Here is an 18,785-nt window from a genome sequence, read left to right as displayed (position 1 = left end):
TTAGGGTCGTGGCCTCAGCGAATCGACCGATCTCGCTAAGGCAGGGACGCCGGGGTGGCTTGGGGGAGCCAGGCGCACGGTCCACATTTGTGGAGCTGCCCTGCGTCTCAGACTGACGGGGTGCCCCCCCTCGCCCACCCAGGTTAGGGGAAGAAGGGGTAGGAGAAGGGGATGGGGAAACAGATTCAGAGGGAGTAACAGATTTTCCGGATGGTTCTTTCCTTTCCCCAACCGAGTTTCGCGCGGGGTCTGATTTTACTACATCCGTGATCAGCAAATGGAATTTAGGGAAGCAGTCATCTATGGAGGGATCCCTACCGATCCCCTCTGCTAGCCTTTTTCCCACTTGCTCCCAAAATTCTGGTTTGCGCGCGTCCTCGGTAGACAGACGGGGGAAAGCAAAGAACAACCACCGGACAAATTTCTTAACTAAATTTTTGGGGTAGGGGCCCTTCACCAAAAGGATTTCTTTAACTTGGGAATAAAATTCCTTTTGTTGGGCAGATAGCACGGTCCCCATGCTTCTTCCACCCAAACCACCTCACCCCTGGGGCAGTAAAAAAGAGAAAAAAAAAGCAAAAAAACGCAGGCGACTCCAGCGGCTGCCGTTCGTGCTGCGCGCCACACGTCCCAACCTCGGGAACACGGCCAGCCCTCCCCGTATTAGCTGGACACGTTTCCACGACTAATACTTACCAGACTGAAGTCTCTGCAAAGAAAAGCTGCTACCAGGGTCCGGGAGTCCCGGGAAGTGTTCTTTCTTCTGCCCTCCTGGCTGCGAAAGTTTGCACTTCCTGTCCCACGCGGGACACACTGTCTGGTCCGTCGTGGGCGGCGGAGACTTCACTGACGTACTTTGGAGAGCCCCTGCTCTCGGTTTCCGTCCGGCACGGAGCTGTGGTCTGGCGCGGATCGCTGCCCGCTCTGGCTTGGCGGCGGCGCTCCCCCCTTGGCGGCAGCGCGGCCCCTGGCCGGCGGCGGCGGCTCCTGGCGCTGTTCCTGGAGCTCCGCGGTGAACCTCCGTCCACGCAATCAGCTCAGCACTGGCCTCGGCACCACGTTCGGGCGCCAACTGCGGCGTGGGTTTTTGCTCTCCCCGGCCGCACGCGGCTCTTGGGAGCCCGGCTGTGGCGTAGCTTCCACGTGCTGCCGGGGTTTGCTGCCGCGGGTTCCCGGACACGGCTCCGTGTCTCGGGCGCGTGGGCTGGCCAACCGCTGTTACCGTGCGCTAGGGATCCGGCAAAGAGGAAGGAATTTGTCCATTTACTCCGTGCTTGGCAGGAACGGTTTATTGGTCACGTGGCGCAGTTCGATGGAAAGGCGCGACCGCTCCCGGCACTCGCATGGGAGAAAATGGCGTCTGACTGCCGGCGGGATAGGGCTTTATAGAGGGGCGGGGCGAGAGGATCCACGGCCTGCCGCCCAATAGGGGCGGCTGCCGTGGCGATGATGTCAGCAACCGCGACCAACCAGAGAGCCCCGTAGGGGCGGGCGCCGAGCCAGAGCGGGCTGAGCGGGATCGTGTGGCTAGCACGGGGTTTCCCGGGGCCGGACGGCAGAGTGGTTACAGGAGCAGCACAGGGGTAAGAGCCGGCAGCAGGCAACATGGGGGCAGAAACCGCGGGGGGGGGACAACACGGGGGAAACGCGGGATTACAGAACTTGACTTATTTTAACATAAATTACAAACCCTAATCTAAACCCAAACTCCGGGATGCAACATCTCCCCGCTTAATAAAATATAAAAAGAAAGCAGTGGTGTTGATGCAGTCTCTCAAGCGGTGGCCTCTTCTCTCAGCTTCTTCTGCTGCTGCAACTGTGGTGACTGCTACGCAGGTGGAGAGGGCCTGGAGATGGTGCTGGGGCTGGTTCTTCTTAGGGTGTTTAGGGATAGGGAAACTGGGACAACTTTATTACAAACATGGGGATTTGGGACACACACAGACTGGGGCTTTGGGGAAAAACATTTTTTAAGAAGATTGTAGGGTCCTTTTTCTTTTGCGTCGCCTGCGGTTTGATGCAACCCCCCGATTGGTGGGGTCATCTGCCACGCTCAAAGGCACCCTGATGTTCTGAACTACCACCTGCACAGTTACTTGATCAATCACAGCTCCCCTTAAGGTGCTGTGGCCTGCCTTACTTTTATCTTCACGCGAGGCAGGTGCGCGTTGTTTCTTCAGTTTTTTGGAGGAATGGGATCTCCCTCCCCCCCTCTCCCCCCTCCCACTGTCCCTGGGGGTGCCCTGCCCAGAAACGGACATTGAACCACAAAATGTCCTCTTTGATTGCAGTGGAAGCACTGGCGTCTTGCTGGAGGCTGCTTCGGACCAGCGTTCTTTGGAGGCACGGCATCCAGGGCAGCAGTGTTCATGGATGCTGCTTCCAGGACAAACTTGTCCTGAACCTCCGATCCCTCTACATGCCTCTCATCTGTCGGCTCGACCCATTCCACGGAATCTGGAAAATGCTCAGAAACCCACATCCCCCTGCTTCCCTCCCTCCCGGGTCTCCGGGAACCCTGGGACTGCAGAGGCAGGGGCTCCGATTCCCCCCCCTCTCCTTTTCCCTCCCGCCCAGACGTCTGGGGCCCATGGGAACTTGGAGGTAGGGGTTCCCGTCCCCCCCCCTCTCCTCTTCCCTCCCGCCCGGCTCTCCGGGGCCCATGGGAAGATGGGGATAGGGGTTCCCGCTCCTCCCTCCCCCCTCTTCCCTCCCGCCCGGATCTCCGGGACCCATGGGAAGATGGGGACAGGGTACGGGCAACAGGACGGGGGCTGCCTCCCTCAGGCAGCGGGGTGGAGATGGCAGAGCTCTCCCCGGTGGAGGAGGGCGGAGTCGATGACTCAGCAGGGACGACATGCAAAGGACTGGAGGGAACACCCACTCGAGGGGGAACAATGGGTGAGGGAGCAACCTGACCTCCCGAGGGGGCGGCGCCCACGCCCACGGGGAGGCAGGTGGGGGTTGGGTCAAAGGCGGGGACACCAGGAACAAAGAACAGAAAGGGGTTGTGGGAAGAAGAGACCCTGCCACGTGGCCGCCCTCCATCTTGGGAAGACAAAGAGATCGACCACGTGGCCTCGGCCTCCTCAGGGGGACAAAGAAAGGGGTTTAAAGAAACAGAACTGCTCGGGGTAGCGCCGAAACTGGGATTTTCAACTGGGAACAAGGGATTGGAAAAGGGGTTTAGGGTCGTGGCCTCAGCGAATCGACCGATCTCGCTAAGGCAGGGACGCCGGGGTGGCTTGGGGGAGCCAGGCGCACGGTCCACATTTGTGGAGCTGCCCTGCGTCTCAGACTGACGGGGTGCCCCCCCTCGCCCACCCAGGTTAGGGGAAGAAGGGGTAGGAGAAGGGGATGGGGAAACAGATTCAGAGGGAGTAACAGATTTTCCGGATGGTTCTTTCCTTTCCCCAACCGAGTTTCGCGCGGGGTCTGATTTTACTACATCCGTGATCAGCAAATGGAATTTAGGGAAGCAGTCATCTATGGAGGGATCCCTACCGATCCCCTCTGCTAGCCTTTTTCCCACTTGCTCCCAAAATTCTGGTTTGCGCGCGTCCTCGGTAGACAGACGGGGGAAAGCAAAGAACAACCACCGGACAAATTTCTTAACTAAATTTTTGGGGTAGGGGCCCTTCACCAAAAGGATTTCTTTAACTTGGGAATAAAATTCCTTTTGTTGGGCAGATAGCACGGTCCCCATGCTTCTTCCACCCAAACCACCTCACCCCTGGGGCAGTAAAAAAGAGAAAAAAAAAGCAAAAAAACGCAGGCGACTCCAGCGGCTGCCGTTCGTGCTGCGCGCCACACGTCCCAACCTCGGGAACACGGCCAGCCCTCCCCGTATTAGCTGGACACGTTTCCACGACTAATACTTACCAGACTGAAGTCTCTGCAAAGAAAAGCTGCTACCAGGGTCCGGGAGTCCCGGGAAGTGTTCTTTCTTCTGCCCTCCTGGCTGCGAAAGTTTGCACTTCCTGTCCCACGCGGGACACACTGTCTGGTCCGTCGTGGGCGGCGGAGACTTCACTGACGTACTTTGGAGAGCCCCTGCTCTCGGTTTCCGTCCGGCACGGAGCTGTGGTCTGGCGCGGATCGCTGCCCGCTCTGGCTTGGCGGCGGCGCTCCCCCCTTGGCGGCAGCGCGGCCCCTGGCCGGCGGCGGCGGCTCCTGGCGCTGTTCCTGGAGCTCCGCGGTGAACCTCCGTCCACGCAATCAGCTCAGCACTGGCCTCGGCACCACGTTCGGGCGCCAACTGCGGCGTGGGTTTTTGCTCTCCCCGGCCGCACGCGGCTCTTGGGAGCCCGGCTGTGGCGTAGCTTCCACGTGCTGCCGGGGTTTGCTGCCGCGGGTTCCCGGACACGGCTCCGTGTCTCGGGCGCGTGGGCTGGCCAACCGCTGTTACCGTGCGCTAGGGATCCGGCAAAGAGGAAGGAATTTGTCCATTTACTCCGTGCTTGGCAGGAACGGTTTATTGGTCACGTGGCGCAGTTCGATGGAAAGGCGCGACCGCTCCCGGCACTCGCATGGGAGAAAATGGCGTCTGACTGCCGGCGGGATAGGGCTTTATAGAGGGGCGGGGCGAGAGGATCCACGGCCTGCCGCCCAATAGGGGCGGCTGCCGTGGCGATGATGTCAGCAACCGCGACCAACCAGAGAGCCCCGTAGGGGCGGGCGCCGAGCCAGAGCGGGCTGAGCGGGATCGTGTGGCTAGCACGGGGTTTCCCGGGGCCGGACGGCAGAGTGGTTACAGGAGCAGCACAGGGGTAAGAGCCGGCAGCAGGCAACATGGGGGCAGAAACCGCGGGGGGGGGACAACACGGGGGAAACGCGGGATTACAGAACTTGACTTATTTTAACATAAATTACAAACCCTAATCTAAACCCAAACTCCGGGATGCAACATCTCCCCGCTTAATAAAATATAAAAAGAAAGCAGTGGTGTTGATGCAGTCTCTCAAGCGGTGGCCTCTTCTCTCAGCTTCTTCTGCTGCTGCAACTGTGGTGACTGCTACGCAGGTGGAGAGGGCCTGGAGATGGTGCTGGGGCTGGTTCTTCTTAGGGTGTTTAGGGATAGGGAAACTGGGACAACTTTATTACAAACATGGGGATTTGGGACACACACAGACTGGGGCTTTGGGGAAAAACATTTTTTAAGAAGATTGTAGGGTCCTTTTTCTTTTGCGTCGCCTGCGGTTTGATGCAACCCCCCGATTGGTGGGGTCATCTGCCACGCTCAAAGGCACCCTGATGTTCTGAACTACCACCTGCACAGTTACTTGATCAATCACAGCTCCCCTTAAGGTGCTGTGGCCTGCCTTACTTTTATCTTCACGCGAGGCAGGTGCGCGTTGTTTCTTCAGTTTTTTGGAGGAATGGGATCTCCCTCCCCCCCTCTCCCCCCTCCCACTGTCCCTGGGGGTGCCCTGCCCAGAAACGGACATTGAACCACAAAATGTCCTCTTTGATTGCAGTGGAAGCACTGGCGTCTTGCTGGAGGCTGCTTCGGACCAGCGTTCTTTGGAGGCACGGCATCCAGGGCAGCAGTGTTCATGGATGCTGCTTCCAGGACAAACTTGTCCTGAACCTCCGATCCCTCTACATGCCTCTCATCTGTCGGCTCGACCCATTCCACGGAATCTGGAAAATGCTCAGAAACCCACATCCCCCTGCTTCCCTCCCTCCCGGGTCTCCGGGAACCCTGGGACTGCAGAGGCAGGGGCTCCGATTCCCCCCCCTCTCCTTTTCCCTCCCGCCCAGACGTCTGGGGCCCATGGGAACTTGGAGGTAGGGGTTCCCGTCCCCCCCCCTCTCCTCTTCCCTCCCGCCCGGCTCTCCGGGGCCCATGGGAAGATGGGGATAGGGGTTCCCGCTCCTCCCTCCCCCCTCTTCCCTCCCGCCCGGATCTCCGGGACCCATGGGAAGATGGGGACAGGGTACGGGCAACAGGACGGGGGCTGCCTCCCTCAGGCAGCGGGGTGGAGATGGCAGAGCTCTCCCCGGTGGAGGAGGGCGGAGTCGATGACTCAGCAGGGACGACATGCAAAGGACTGGAGGGAACACCCACTCGAGGGGGAACAATGGGTGAGGGAGCAACCTGACCTCCCGAGGGGGCGGCGCCCACGCCCACGGGGAGGCAGGTGGGGGTTGGGTCAAAGGCGGGGACACCAGGAACAAAGAACAGAAAGGGGTTGTGGGAAGAAGAGACCCTGCCACGTGGCCGCCCTCCATCTTGGGAAGACAAAGAGATCGACCACGTGGCCTCGGCCTCCTCAGGGGGACAAAGAAAGGGGTTTAAAGAAACAGAACTGCTCGGGGTAGCGCCGAAACTGGGATTTTCAACTGGGAACAAGGGATTGGAAAAGGGGTTTAGGGTCGTGGCCTCAGCGAATCGACCGATCTCGCTAAGGCAGGGACGCCGGGGTGGCTTGGGGGAGCCAGGCGCACGGTCCACATTTGTGGAGCTGCCCTGCGTCTCAGACTGACGGGGTGCCCCCCCTCGCCCACCCAGGTTAGGGGAAGAAGGGGTAGGAGAAGGGGATGGGGAAACAGATTCAGAGGGAGTAACAGATTTTCCGGATGGTTCTTTCCTTTCCCCAACCGAGTTTCGCGCGGGGTCTGATTTTACTACATCCGTGATCAGCAAATGGAATTTAGGGAAGCAGTCATCTATGGAGGGATCCCTACCGATCCCCTCTGCTAGCCTTTTTCCCACTTGCTCCCAAAATTCTGGTTTGCGCGCGTCCTCGGTAGACAGACGGGGGAAAGCAAAGAACAACCACCGGACAAATTTCTTAACTAAATTTTTGGGGTAGGGGCCCTTCACCAAAAGGATTTCTTTAACTTGGGAATAAAATTCCTTTTGTTGGGCAGATAGCACGGTCCCCATGCTTCTTCCACCCAAACCACCTCACCCCTGGGGCAGTAAAAAAGAGAAAAAAAAAGCAAAAAAACGCAGGCGACTCCAGCGGCTGCCGTTCGTGCTGCGCGCCACACGTCCCAACCTCGGGAACACGGCCAGCCCTCCCCGTATTAGCTGGACACGTTTCCACGACTAATACTTACCAGACTGAAGTCTCTGCAAAGAAAAGCTGCTACCAGGGTCCGGGAGTCCCGGGAAGTGTTCTTTCTTCTGCCCTCCTGGCTGCGAAAGTTTGCACTTCCTGTCCCACGCGGGACACACTGTCTGGTCCCTCGTGGGCGACGGAGACTTCACTGACGTACTTTGGAGAGCCCCTGCTCTCGGTTTCCGTCCGGCACGGAGCTGTGGTCTGGCGCGGATCGCTGCCCGCTCTGGCTTGGCGGCGGCGCTCCCCCCTTGGCGGCAGCGCGGCCCCTGGCCGGCGGCGGCGGCTCCTGGCGCTGTTCCTGGAGCTCCGCGGTGAACCTCCGTCCACGCAATCAGCTCAGCGCTGGCCTCGGCACCACGTTCGGGCGCCAATTGCGGCGTGGGTTTTTGCTCTCCCCGGCCGCACGCGGCTCTTGGGAGCCCGGCTGTGGCGTAGCTTCCACGTGCTGCCAGGGTTTGCTGCCGCGGGTTCCCGGACACGGCTCCGTGTCTCGGGCGCGTGGGCTGGCCAACCGCTGTTACCGTGCGCTAGGGATCCGGCAAAGAGGAAGGAATTTGTCCATTTACTCCGTGCTCGGCAGGAACGGTTTATTGGTCACGTGGCGCAGTTCGATGGAAAGACGCGACCGCTCCCGGCACTCGCATGGGAGAAAATGGCGTCTGACTGCCGGCGGGATAGGATTTTATAGAGGGGCGGGGCGAGAGGATCCACGGCCTGCCGGCCAATAGGGGCGGCTGCCGTGGCGGTGACGCCAGCAACCGCGACCAACCAGAGAGCCCCGCAGGGGCGGGCGCCGAGCCAGAGCGGGCTGAGCGGGATCGTGTGGCTCGGGGCGGCCAGCACGGGGTTTCCCGGGGCCGGACGGCAGGGTGGTTACAGGAGCGGCACAGGGGTAAGAGCCGGCAGCAGGCAACATGGGGGCAGAAACTGCGGGGGGGAACAACGCGGGGGAAACGCGGGATTACAGAACTTGACTTATTTTAACATAAATTAAAAACCCTAATCTAAACCCAAACTCCGGGATGCAACAAGAAGGTACAAATTTGATCTGCGTTGTTGACACCAAAACTGCCAAATTATTAAATTCTGTGGAAATTGCATTAATACATAAAAATCTTGGCTTACTTTAACAGACCTTATAATTTTCAAAATATATTTATAATTACTATCATCATCATCATCATCATATTTTCCACATTTTGAAGGACTTACTCATTTTTTCCTGAGAGAAAACTTTCCTTAATACATATGGCAGTCTCTGTGGATTTGCAGAATCTATAAGAATCCCCTTGGAGAGGAAGTCAAGGCCAGCTGAGCAACAATGTCTATTATTTTCACAGCTAGCTCCTTCAAATTAGCTTCCTACATAAAATTAACCTTGTTTCAGATTTTTAGGTGGCTTTTAAGGATCCTTTGTACATATTTAGGAATCTGGTTTGAGGCATTTACTTTTTTAAGTGTTGATTACTACTTCTAATCTGGAACATAAGAAATGTTTGAATTTTAAACATGCAAGCTTTGGATAAATTGAGAGTTTCCTACATTCCTGTCAGTGGAGTTTTTATTTTAAACTGGCAGTTACTGGCATAAACAGCACTTAAATTTTGGCAGTAAATGAATCTAAGAATATAGATTTGTCAACTTCAGCTCCCAAAACACTACTGTAGAATATTTATTTTTAGACCTAGATGTCCTAGGATGAAATTACCAATCAAACAAATACAACATAGAATAAAAGTTGATAATAAAATAAAACCTATGGTTGAGGTAATATTTTAGCAAAGTATGCCAATGGACATAGAATGGTACTGGTGATATATAAATATGCTACCAAGCTACAAATGAGATAACGGCCAAATTTTGATGTAGAATCTACTGAGTTTGTACTGTGCTTTATCTCATGCCATACATAAAGCCTACGCAAAAGTATGTAAGATCTGAAGGCTATGCATCTCTCTTGACAGGAGCAAGCTTCTAGTAGAGACAAAGTAAACAGAGAATTCAGTCACCTTTAGCAGGCCTTCCACTCATGTAAATCTTACATCACAGTGGTGGTTGTTAAAACAGCAAATTTCTTCCCTCTTTAAACTCCACATAGGAATACAGAACTCAGTTTTGATACACAGTGGGACACAAATATAGTCAATGACAAAGCACCAATAAGAGAATAAAGGATAAATTCCTGTGTCATAATATTTTATTTCAAAAATAGAAGGTAGGCTGCAAAAGAGGTAATTTTTGCTATTAAAATCTTGCAAGTTACAAAAAAAAAAAAAAGAAAGGTAAAGCAATACTTTGAAAAGAAACCCCACAGCCCTTTTTTTCTAATTCTGGTAGACAGAGCAAGTAAAAATTGGCTTTTGAATATTTTACTTTACATGAGGCATTTATGCTAAAAATTGTATCCATCTTGTTAATCATGTGATGTCTACCTAGCTTAAGAGACATGACATTTTGAGTTTGGAAGATGATTATACTTTAATGGAGAAGTGATTAGAAAAGAGTAAAACTGAGTATTAATCCTATTTACATGTACAGCAAGGACTTATTTTTGCTCAATCTATGAATAAGAATGTCTGCACAAACAATACCATTTAAGTACTGTGGCATAATTTTTAATGTTCCCACACAATAGCTGATTTCTCAGAGAAAATCACAGCTTCCCAAACACTGTGCCTGCTCTATTTAGGAACTGTGAGGCCTGGGATGAGAGGAGGCAGAGCTTACAGAAACCTCGTGGGCTGCCTCAAACCTGCTTTTACCTCAGCTGTTGCCATGGAGCTTTGGAGAGTTTGACAATTCAGGACAATCACTGGATCTCATATTCACTTTCCATTTTCATGTTTTTCAAAGAGGTTCTTGATAACACTTGCTGAGAAGGATTTCTTTCCACAAACTTTGCAGTCCATAATAACACTGTCAAACACATCCTTAACATTTATGGAAGGGATGCTGTGTAGACTTAAGGGCATCAAAACTTACCCAGGGAAGCCCAATACCCCATGGAGTCTGGAAAATGCATAATTTCTGAAGATGCAGGTGTGAATTAGATTTACACCTGTAGAGCTAAAGATTAAAACATTGTTTGGGAGTTAAAAATATCATCATAAAAAATAATGGTTAGAATACACCACAGGATGCAGCCAGGGTTTAGATTACATTTAGCAGTCCACACCTGTCTATGCTTCTCAGACCACGAGGCTGGAAACTCAACCACAGTGCAAGTCTCAGAGCACCTCCCTTCTCCCTACTATATCTACAGCTGGAGTTTTGGTTATCTCCAATTCCCATCCTGAATCTAGACCATCTCTTCCTGCCCATCTGATCTTCATAAGACTGGTCTTCATAACACTCTTGACTGGGCAATAGGATACTGCCATGATGAAGTGGGAAATTAGCATCTTTCTACTTCTCTAGTTCCAGCACTCTGAAGCAAGAGTGACAATCTTTGTTAATATGTGAGAAGCTACAGTTTCCCCATAGTTTTATGAGAGTCATAGCATTCACCTTGAATAATACAGAATTTGGGGAAAGAGGTCTTAGAATGAGTAACCTTCCTCTTGTATGCCAGCTGGTAACAGGGCTGTGCCATGTTTACTCCTCTTTGCTGCTGCTGGCATGTCACTATATATCCGTGATATACAGATGCTGTGAAGGTGAGGGAGAAATTATGGAAGGTTCCTTGCTCAAGGGTTTTCCATCAAAAAACTGAGCACCTCTGCCAGCAGACTTATGCAGAAGCTCCACACAACATGCTGGCAGTATACTTCCATATCTGAAGTCAGATTAAAACAGTTTAACTTATACTTGTCCCTTCCAGCACATAGACTCACAAGCTCCCTGAATCTGCCTGAAACTGAGGGTGGGCTTCTGATGTTTAGTCATAGTAGTATAACCCCAAAGAAATGCCTTGAGGGAGATGTGACAAGGGGATCACTCACTGTATTGTGTTTCCCCGTGTTCCTGTACAGCCTCTCAATGCTCTGTGATATGTACTGTGTTAAGCAGTATTTCTTTTTTTTTTTTTTTTTTTTTTTTCTTTTTATACTGAAGGTATCAGAATTGTGAATGTCAGAGCGTAAACATTTGCCAGTGGTTTCGTCTAAGCGTGATTTTCTTGGGATAGTGATTCACGCAGTGCTCATGCACATCCTCAAGGGCCAGTAATCTGGGAAAAGTGTCTTTAGCAATTGCACTGTTTACTGTAATCTCTAGCTGTCAAGATGGTGACACTACTTCATATTGATAAAGGCCCCTGCAGCAGGTGGAGACCTACGCTAGTTGTGTTTACTTCTCTGGCAAAGACATTTTACATCTAGTAACATATTCATTTAAAAGGTGAAATGTTGTATTTTTTTCTCAGTTTTATTACATGTTCCACAGATTTGAATGCAATATTGTTGCTAGGATTTACAATGTAACATGACTAGCTTGTTAATGCCGTTTTGAGATTATCTGAATCTAATCAGCATGTTCAAATGCCCTTGTTTCATGCTCTGCAAGTGCTAGAGAAACAAAATCGTGCCTCACATTCGTTGTCAAAAAGGCTTTTTAATGGCAAGAAAGAGAGTCTCAGAATTTATTCTCTTAGGCAGATACGAAGTGGATTCTGTTTACTCTGAAGTATTCTAAGCTCTAAGGAGATTTTCAGAGATAAAAAGAAGGGATCTCCAAACTAAACTGTATGTTTGGTGGTACCTGTCTCAGCCCAGAGATGAGAGTTGTCCTTATGCATGTTTTTCTTCTCTTCCAGCCTACCACTGCTGTTTGTGTTGTTGAGTATTCCTGCCACTAACACCAGTGAGTTGAACACCACCAAATGAAAGCTTTTGAATGATCTTGGATGTTGCTTGAGATAGCGATAAAACTCATCACATAAAAACTGAGTGTTGTCTTTATGACCCTGTAACATGCATTCTCAATAAATCAGGATTTCCAAGAAAAAGAACTCTCATTCCAGAGTTTACTGCTAGAGCTGGGAGGAGCACTTAAAAGTACAAGTTGCTGTTTGCCCATTTTCTGCTAGTATTTCAGGAAGACAGCTTTGCTTCTTTTTCAGAGAAAAAATGGCAGAAAGGAAGGAAAGCACTAATGAAACATTTATATACCACCAATGCAAAAGTCGAGAATTAAATATTGAAAGGCCTATTCGTATTACAATCTGCATTCAGGATTGGCACTAATTGGCAATGCTGTTGGCAGTCTCAACGGGGAGGGCAAGAACTGAGTAAGCACGGAGACTTATTCATCCAAAGAAGTGGTTCTTCCAGGTCAGGTTTAATGCACATTTGCTATGCAGAAAGGGAAGCACAGCGCTGTTGTTGCTGATAGTGTAACTGTCTTATTTGGAGAGCCTTGCATTTGCCACGTCAGTCAGTTTTGCCTAGGGATTTTCTCAGGTGCTAACCTCACTGTCAGTGTATTTTGAAAACTGTTTCTTTCCAGAGGTAGACTTTTGCCTAAATATTCAGAATCAAAGAGGAAGAAAACTATTCTAAGCAGTATAAAAAAGAATTTGATGAAACATTGCCTAGATCAAAAAGGCAATGATTTGAAGACAACTGATGTCAGTAGCTACTATAAAGTTCTACTTTTTGTATTTGACTCATTAAAGTTGTAATATGGGACAGATGTTTACCCTGCTGAAACCATTGTCCCACCTTTTAAATTTTTTTCATGAGCTTCACAGTCTTTCTCTCTGACTTGTCTGGTTTACTCAATACACTGCTGCAATATTTACTTTCTTTGCCTGTCATTTTTACAATATACCTACTCCTTTGACTCCCCACTATCATTTCCTGGTAAAGATCCTGATCTTTAGCTTGAAGTGCCAATTACAAAGCCAATCATCATCTTCCTATTTGACTTTTCTTGCTGTCTCATGTACAGCTATTATTTGCTGACCATTTTTTTTCTACACCTCTTCATGCCTTTTTCCAATGTTTCCCCTCTACCTTGGTATCTTGTGCCAAACTTGTTAATAAATCCATTAGCCTGTCATTCTTTCAGTCCTTCAAGACCACACAGTGTAAGAATTCCCCAAGCATTAACAGATAGGTATATAATCAGGGAGTTTTGAGATAAATTTTATTTATTTTCCTGTATTTTGTTTTCAGCTAACTGACATGACAGCAGTGAATAGTGCACATCTTGAACAGCTGTAACTGCACAGAGTGGGTGACTGCTGTGTGTACTGGGGGAAGGACAGAACGGGAATATTGAGCAGACTAGGGAATAATGTACTGGTGGAAAAAAGTGTGTAAATGGGGGAACGTATCCAAAACTGAGCCAGCCACCTGTAATAGCTGACATCTGACCACTCTATACCCTTCTCTTTCCATATTCTCCACCAAATGAATCCAATGCATGACAGGAGGTGCTCAAAGCTTATTAAATATGGACTTCTTCTCAACAAATGTTTTCAAAATGAGCTTTTCAAGTCACGCCAGATATTCAGTGTTTTGCTACAAAGTACCTCACTGATTTGTCATGGGGAAGTGCAAGCAACAGTGCTTTTCCCAGGATGGAAAATGATGTAAGCATCTATCTTTGTTGCTTTTAGCTTTAACTCCATTTTAGCTACTGTAGGCAACATAGCATCCTTCTTCTGTTCCTGTAAGATAATGTTAGCAGAGCACGTGATCTGACAGTCTAGAGGCCAGAGCAGAACAATACTGTCACTTGTCTTTGTAACTCTGGGGTGATATAATAAATTTTGAGTGTCTTCTTAGATTTCAATTTATGGCATAAATTAGAGCAGTTCAGTGACTATTCTAATGTATTCCTTGCTGCCCCCAGATTACAGGGGCTGTTCTGGCAGCTGATAATAACTGAAGTGTAGAAGTGCTTTGGCTAAGCTTTATTTTTTTCCACTCTCATCTCTGGCAGCAAGAGAAAGAAATGACAGAGACCTGCAGCATTGCTTTTCACCACCTGGCAATTTTCTTATACATTGTGAAGAATAGGTAGGAAATTAAGCAAGTTGTTCTGCTATGAGAATAACACCAGAGGCAGATTCTGACAGAAAAAGGTTTAGCTTTATAATCAAGGACTCAAGAATTATGAATAATTCTCCAGGTTTTGGAGATATAACAACTTATGTGCAGAACGTGGAGTACCAAGGAGGAACTCTTTTCACTGGTTAGTTAAAATTATTTAGCTAGGTTTGGAGCAGTATATGTGCATAATTAATTCAGCCAAAATCGGTTTTTGCATGTGTATTTCATATTTCCTTATCATTAAATATTGGTATAGGCAAATTTCTGGGTCAAATTCTGTCCCTAGTGACTCTTATAATCCTCTTCCACAATAAATTAACTTTTAAAGGTCTTATCTAAATGCTGATTAGAAACCACAAAGAGCTATCAGCATTGTTACAACCTAATATCCAGCATCAAAAGCTTGCTCTAAACAGAGAAGGACTGAGACTTGGAGAATTGTATATCATTGTTTTTCCTTCCACTATAATAGTAATAGTAGTAATAATAATAATAATAATAATAATAATAATAATAATAATAATAATTTTTCATTTACCATCTGGGCATACTGGATAAATGGATCAAATTAGAAATCTGAAGAAGTGGAGCTTTGCATTCTGGTTCCTATTTTCAACAACTATGTACTGCTTTAATTAGAGCACATCAGTAACTGGTCTGTGCTCACATTTCTCTTTCTGTGAAATTGAGAAGATAGCTATTCTGTAGTGATGCTGTGGGACTTTCTTCATTATAAAAGCTCTTAGTCTGTTTTGATTTCACAATTGGATTAATCAGGGGTCCAGGAATAAGCAAATAAGGCCCGGGTCTATACTATTATACATTTATATATAGTATTAGCACATTAATTGAGAACCTATGTTCTCGGGAAAGAAAAAAAAAGGAGATTTTTTTCAAAATACTATCTAAACAATATTTTAGAAATTGACACGATAACTGGGTTTAAAAGTCATTTAGGTCCTAAAAGATGAAGGAGTTTTCCAGGAAGATTTGCAAAAGCTTTCAGATGCCTAACTTTTGTCATCTGCTTTGGTTTCAATGACTGGAAGTTTGGTCACAAATCCCAGTGTCCGTGCCCGTTTGAAACACTCAAAGGGACTTCTGTTTGCTGTAAGATCACAACTAGGCATTTGTAGCCTTCTGCAAAATGGTACGAAGACGGCAAAATTGCTGCCATAAACTGCCGATAAATGCGTTTTAGAGGAAGTGAGGGGCGCAGAAAACTCTTATATAATGTAAAATAGCTGGTCTTACTTAAACCCATGACATCGCCCGGGAGCGGAGCGTGGCTCACTGTGCCCACGCCGAGTCGATCCCAGCGGGTCTCGGGCAGACCCCGCTGCCCTCTTCGCACTGGGCTGTGGGTGGCAGGACCGGGCCCCCAGGCCGCCTCCAGCCGCTGGACGTCGCGCTTTTCCCTCCCTCCCACCTCCTTCCGCGGTGGGAGGCAGACCCCCTGGCCGGGCACACCCAACCCCGCCACTCGCCGCCCTCCCGCCGCTGCTCAGCTGCTCCGGGCCGAGCTCCGCACCTTGGCTCCGCCCGGCCTGCCTGGCCCGGCCCGCCCCGCCCGCCCGCAGGCGCCGCCCGCAGGCGCCGCCCGCTGCCCAGAGCGCGGTGCCTGGCCCGGCCCGGCCCGGGGGCGCTGCCGCCGCTCTGCGGGGCGGGGGAGCGTGGCTGGCGGCGGCGGGGCATGCTGGCGGCACGGCTCTGAGCCCCCGGCCATGGCGGAGAAAGTTTCGGCGGCTTCGGAACGGGCGCGGGGCGCCGGCCACGTCGGCTCCTCTTGCTCCGGCTCCTCCTCCGGCTCGGAAACTCTCTCCGAGGAGGGAGAGGGCGGCGGGGCGGCGACGGCCCTCGGCAGGGCGACGGCTTTGCCGGAGCGGGCGATCCTCGGCGGGCGGACAGAGGACGACGCCTCGCTGGAGGAGCGGGATGAAGAGGTGCGCGGGGTCGGGGCGGCGGCGGCTGCTTCTCCGCCCCTGTGCTTCGGGGCCGCGCCGGGAGCACCCGCGCAGCGCGGCCGTCCCGGGGTGCGAGGCGGAGGTGACCCCGCGGCGGGGAGCGGCTTCGTGCCCACCTGGGGACAGCGCCTTCGCGTCGGTCTCCGCGGCTGAAGCTGAAGCCGAGCGTTCTTGTTTCTGCTTAGCCGGCTCTAGCTTTCTGGCTGCCGATAATTGAGAGTTGGGGTTTTTTGTATGGAGAGGGGACTTTTTGTTTTAGGAAAGCTTGTTTGTGAGTTGGGTTTTTTTTTTTTTTTCCTCTTCCTATCCACGAGCGTGTCACCTTTGGAAAGCGCTGCTCCAAAGCAAACTCTTTAATGCCAGAAGGAAGTGATGGGCAAGCCCCCACACTACAGTAATCCTCTGGTGAGAGCTCATGACAGGCTGTGGATCATGGAGGAGCTCTGTGGGTGATAGATCCATAGCGTGATACGGGGATACGCGTGTTGTTCCCTTTCCTCTATTGATCTAGCTACGATACCTACTAAGCACTCTTAAGACAAAACAACCGCCCCACAATGTTACAGTAAAACATCCTTTTTGGGTCTTGAGACGGATATTTAAAAATTATTTTATTTATTTCTTGTTGCATGATTCACACTTCTTAAATCTATTTCAAGCCATGACCCCAAACAGCTCCATTGTTTTGTCTAACTGCTGCTTTACTTTGCTTCGGTGCATCATCTCTGGTGTGCATTACATACGGTGTTTCATTATGGTCAACTTTTTAGTTTGCTCTTAGTTTGCTCATTTTTTCATTCTGTGCCTTTATGCGGCTGGATGTGCAAAGGTTTTTTTGAGAAACCTTGCATTTCTAAGGGAATATCTGTTAAGCTGGTTGAAGTTATTTTCAACTAGTTGAGCTGTGGTTGTCAGGAATGTTTCCCTCTGCAGTAATGGCTGTTTATGTAGCTCTTATTTTTCCTCTTTTCCTGGTGCATCCTGTAAATTGATACAGCTGTAGAGCAGCATGATGAATTGGAGCTAAATATACCTTTCTGTATCCCCCTCCTTTTTTGGTTTTTTTTTTTTTTTCTTAAATACTCAAACTCAGACCAGGTTCCTTGCTTCTTTCAACTGCATGAGCCCCTGAAGAGTGGAATGTATTTGCAGTGAAATGCATTTACGATAAAGTAGAGTGAATGTGGATACATACACTTTTTTAAAAAAATATATATATATGTGAACTTGCTTTTTCACTGAACTAAGTAGGAGCTCCATAGTTGCTGCTAGTATGGAGCACACTGCTAGGTGATTAAGATATCCTGCTTCTCGGCAGGAATTGATACATGTGGGCTCGGGGCTATGCTTACCACAATTGTGTGGTGTCTAGATGGTTTAAGGCTCAGTTGGTAAGCCTGCATAATACCGTGCAGAAATGTACAGAGTCTGTCTGTTAAGTTAGCTAAACTCGGAGCTGCTTGCAGACCAGTGAATTTCTGGTAAAGGCTTGTTATTTCTGTGTGTGCTTTGAAGATAAATTACAGGCATCTTTTGAGTTGACAGTATAGAGAAGGTAAGCCCAAAAATAACTCAACGTTGCAATCATGGAATTTTGAAAGTCTCTAAGGGCAATCTGATATCTCACCATCAGTTAGTAGTGCTAGAAGATAGCAGCATAAACTCAAGTTAGTGTTGTGGTGGTAGAGTTTGCTTAGAATATGCAGCTTTATTCAGTCCCCTTTATTGCCCTCTGCTAGATTTCTTTATTACCTGAAACCAGATTTTTTTTTTTGCCTGTTTTTTGTGTTTTGATTTTGCCCATCCTCCCATTTTGGTGTAGTCAGTGTTTGCAGCTGAATTTCTGCCTACCTGCAGAACCACCTGGCAAATCCACCTGTATAATAATTTTGTGCAAGTACACTGCAGTGCATTACAATGCAGAGGTTAATTTGAAGCTGAGAGAGCAGCTATTCACATGGAAATCCCTAAGGACAATGGAAGAAAGCAAGGCTGAGGTCCAAGATGTACATACAGATGATTTCAGGCTTTCTTTATGTGCTACCTGCTGAAAGTACCCCATTGAGAGAAGTGCTTGAAGATACTGTTTTCATATTGACATCCTGTTTAATTACTGTCAAATAATGAAATGTTGATGTTCTGTGTGATTTTCTGTTACTGAGTTCTTTTAGTTATATGGATCTCCAGTGTTTGATCCTGTGCTTGTAGGTTTCATTTCTCCTCTTGGCCTGTCCTTGTTCCTGTTGCCAGCATAGCAGAATTGAATCTGTTGTCACAGCTTTTCAATATCCTTCAGACAGCAGTGGAACAGATTGTCCTGCTACCTCTATTTCTACTTTAGCTGTCAGTAAATTCTTGAAAGTCATGATATATAAAAGGTTTCCAAACTAAATAAATGGATAGTTAGAAAACATGTAGATTTTCCCATACACATTGACATTTCATGTGGTATTTCAGTAGAACTATTTCTTCTTCTGTGACGGTGTATAAGACATCCTTGACACCTTGAACCTGTCTCCTCCTGGATTTCTTTAGACTAAACAGCCCAAGTGTCTTTCATCTTCTCCTGTAGACATCTGATCATTCTCATTGCTGTCCTGTGTACTCATTCCAGCTGGTTACATCTGTCTTGAAGCATGACGTCAAAAACCAGAATGTTATACTCAGATTTACACCTTGCCAGATCTGCTAGAACAGAGAGATTATTTCAGAGGTTTCTCAAACACTGTTGTTTTTTACATACCCCAGAC

The 18,785-nt window shown here is 49.2% G+C and overlaps 1 protein-coding gene across 1 annotated transcript in view; it reads left to right on the top strand.

Annotated features, from left to right (window-relative positions):
* The first annotated feature begins 15,743 nt into the window (after positions 1–15,743).
* MAST4 (microtubule associated serine/threonine kinase family member 4) overlaps positions 15,744–18,785 on the top strand; it is a 292,007-nt gene continuing 288,965 nt past the window's right edge. The window contains exon 1 of the mRNA XM_054002715.1: positions 15,744–16,014. Coding sequence (XP_053858690.1) covers positions 15,796–16,014 — 219 coding nt within the window. The 5' untranslated portion in view covers positions 15,744–15,795. The remainder of the gene's footprint in view (positions 16,015–18,785) is intronic.

The sequence above is a fragment of the Vidua macroura genome, chromosome Z, assembly GCF_024509145.1.
Source record: "Vidua macroura isolate BioBank_ID:100142 chromosome Z, ASM2450914v1, whole genome shotgun sequence".
Taxonomy (NCBI): Eukaryota; Metazoa; Chordata; class Aves; order Passeriformes; family Viduidae; genus Vidua; species Vidua macroura.
The sequence above is the reverse complement of the archived record's forward strand: the minus strand, read 5'-3'. Positions and strand labels throughout refer to the sequence as shown.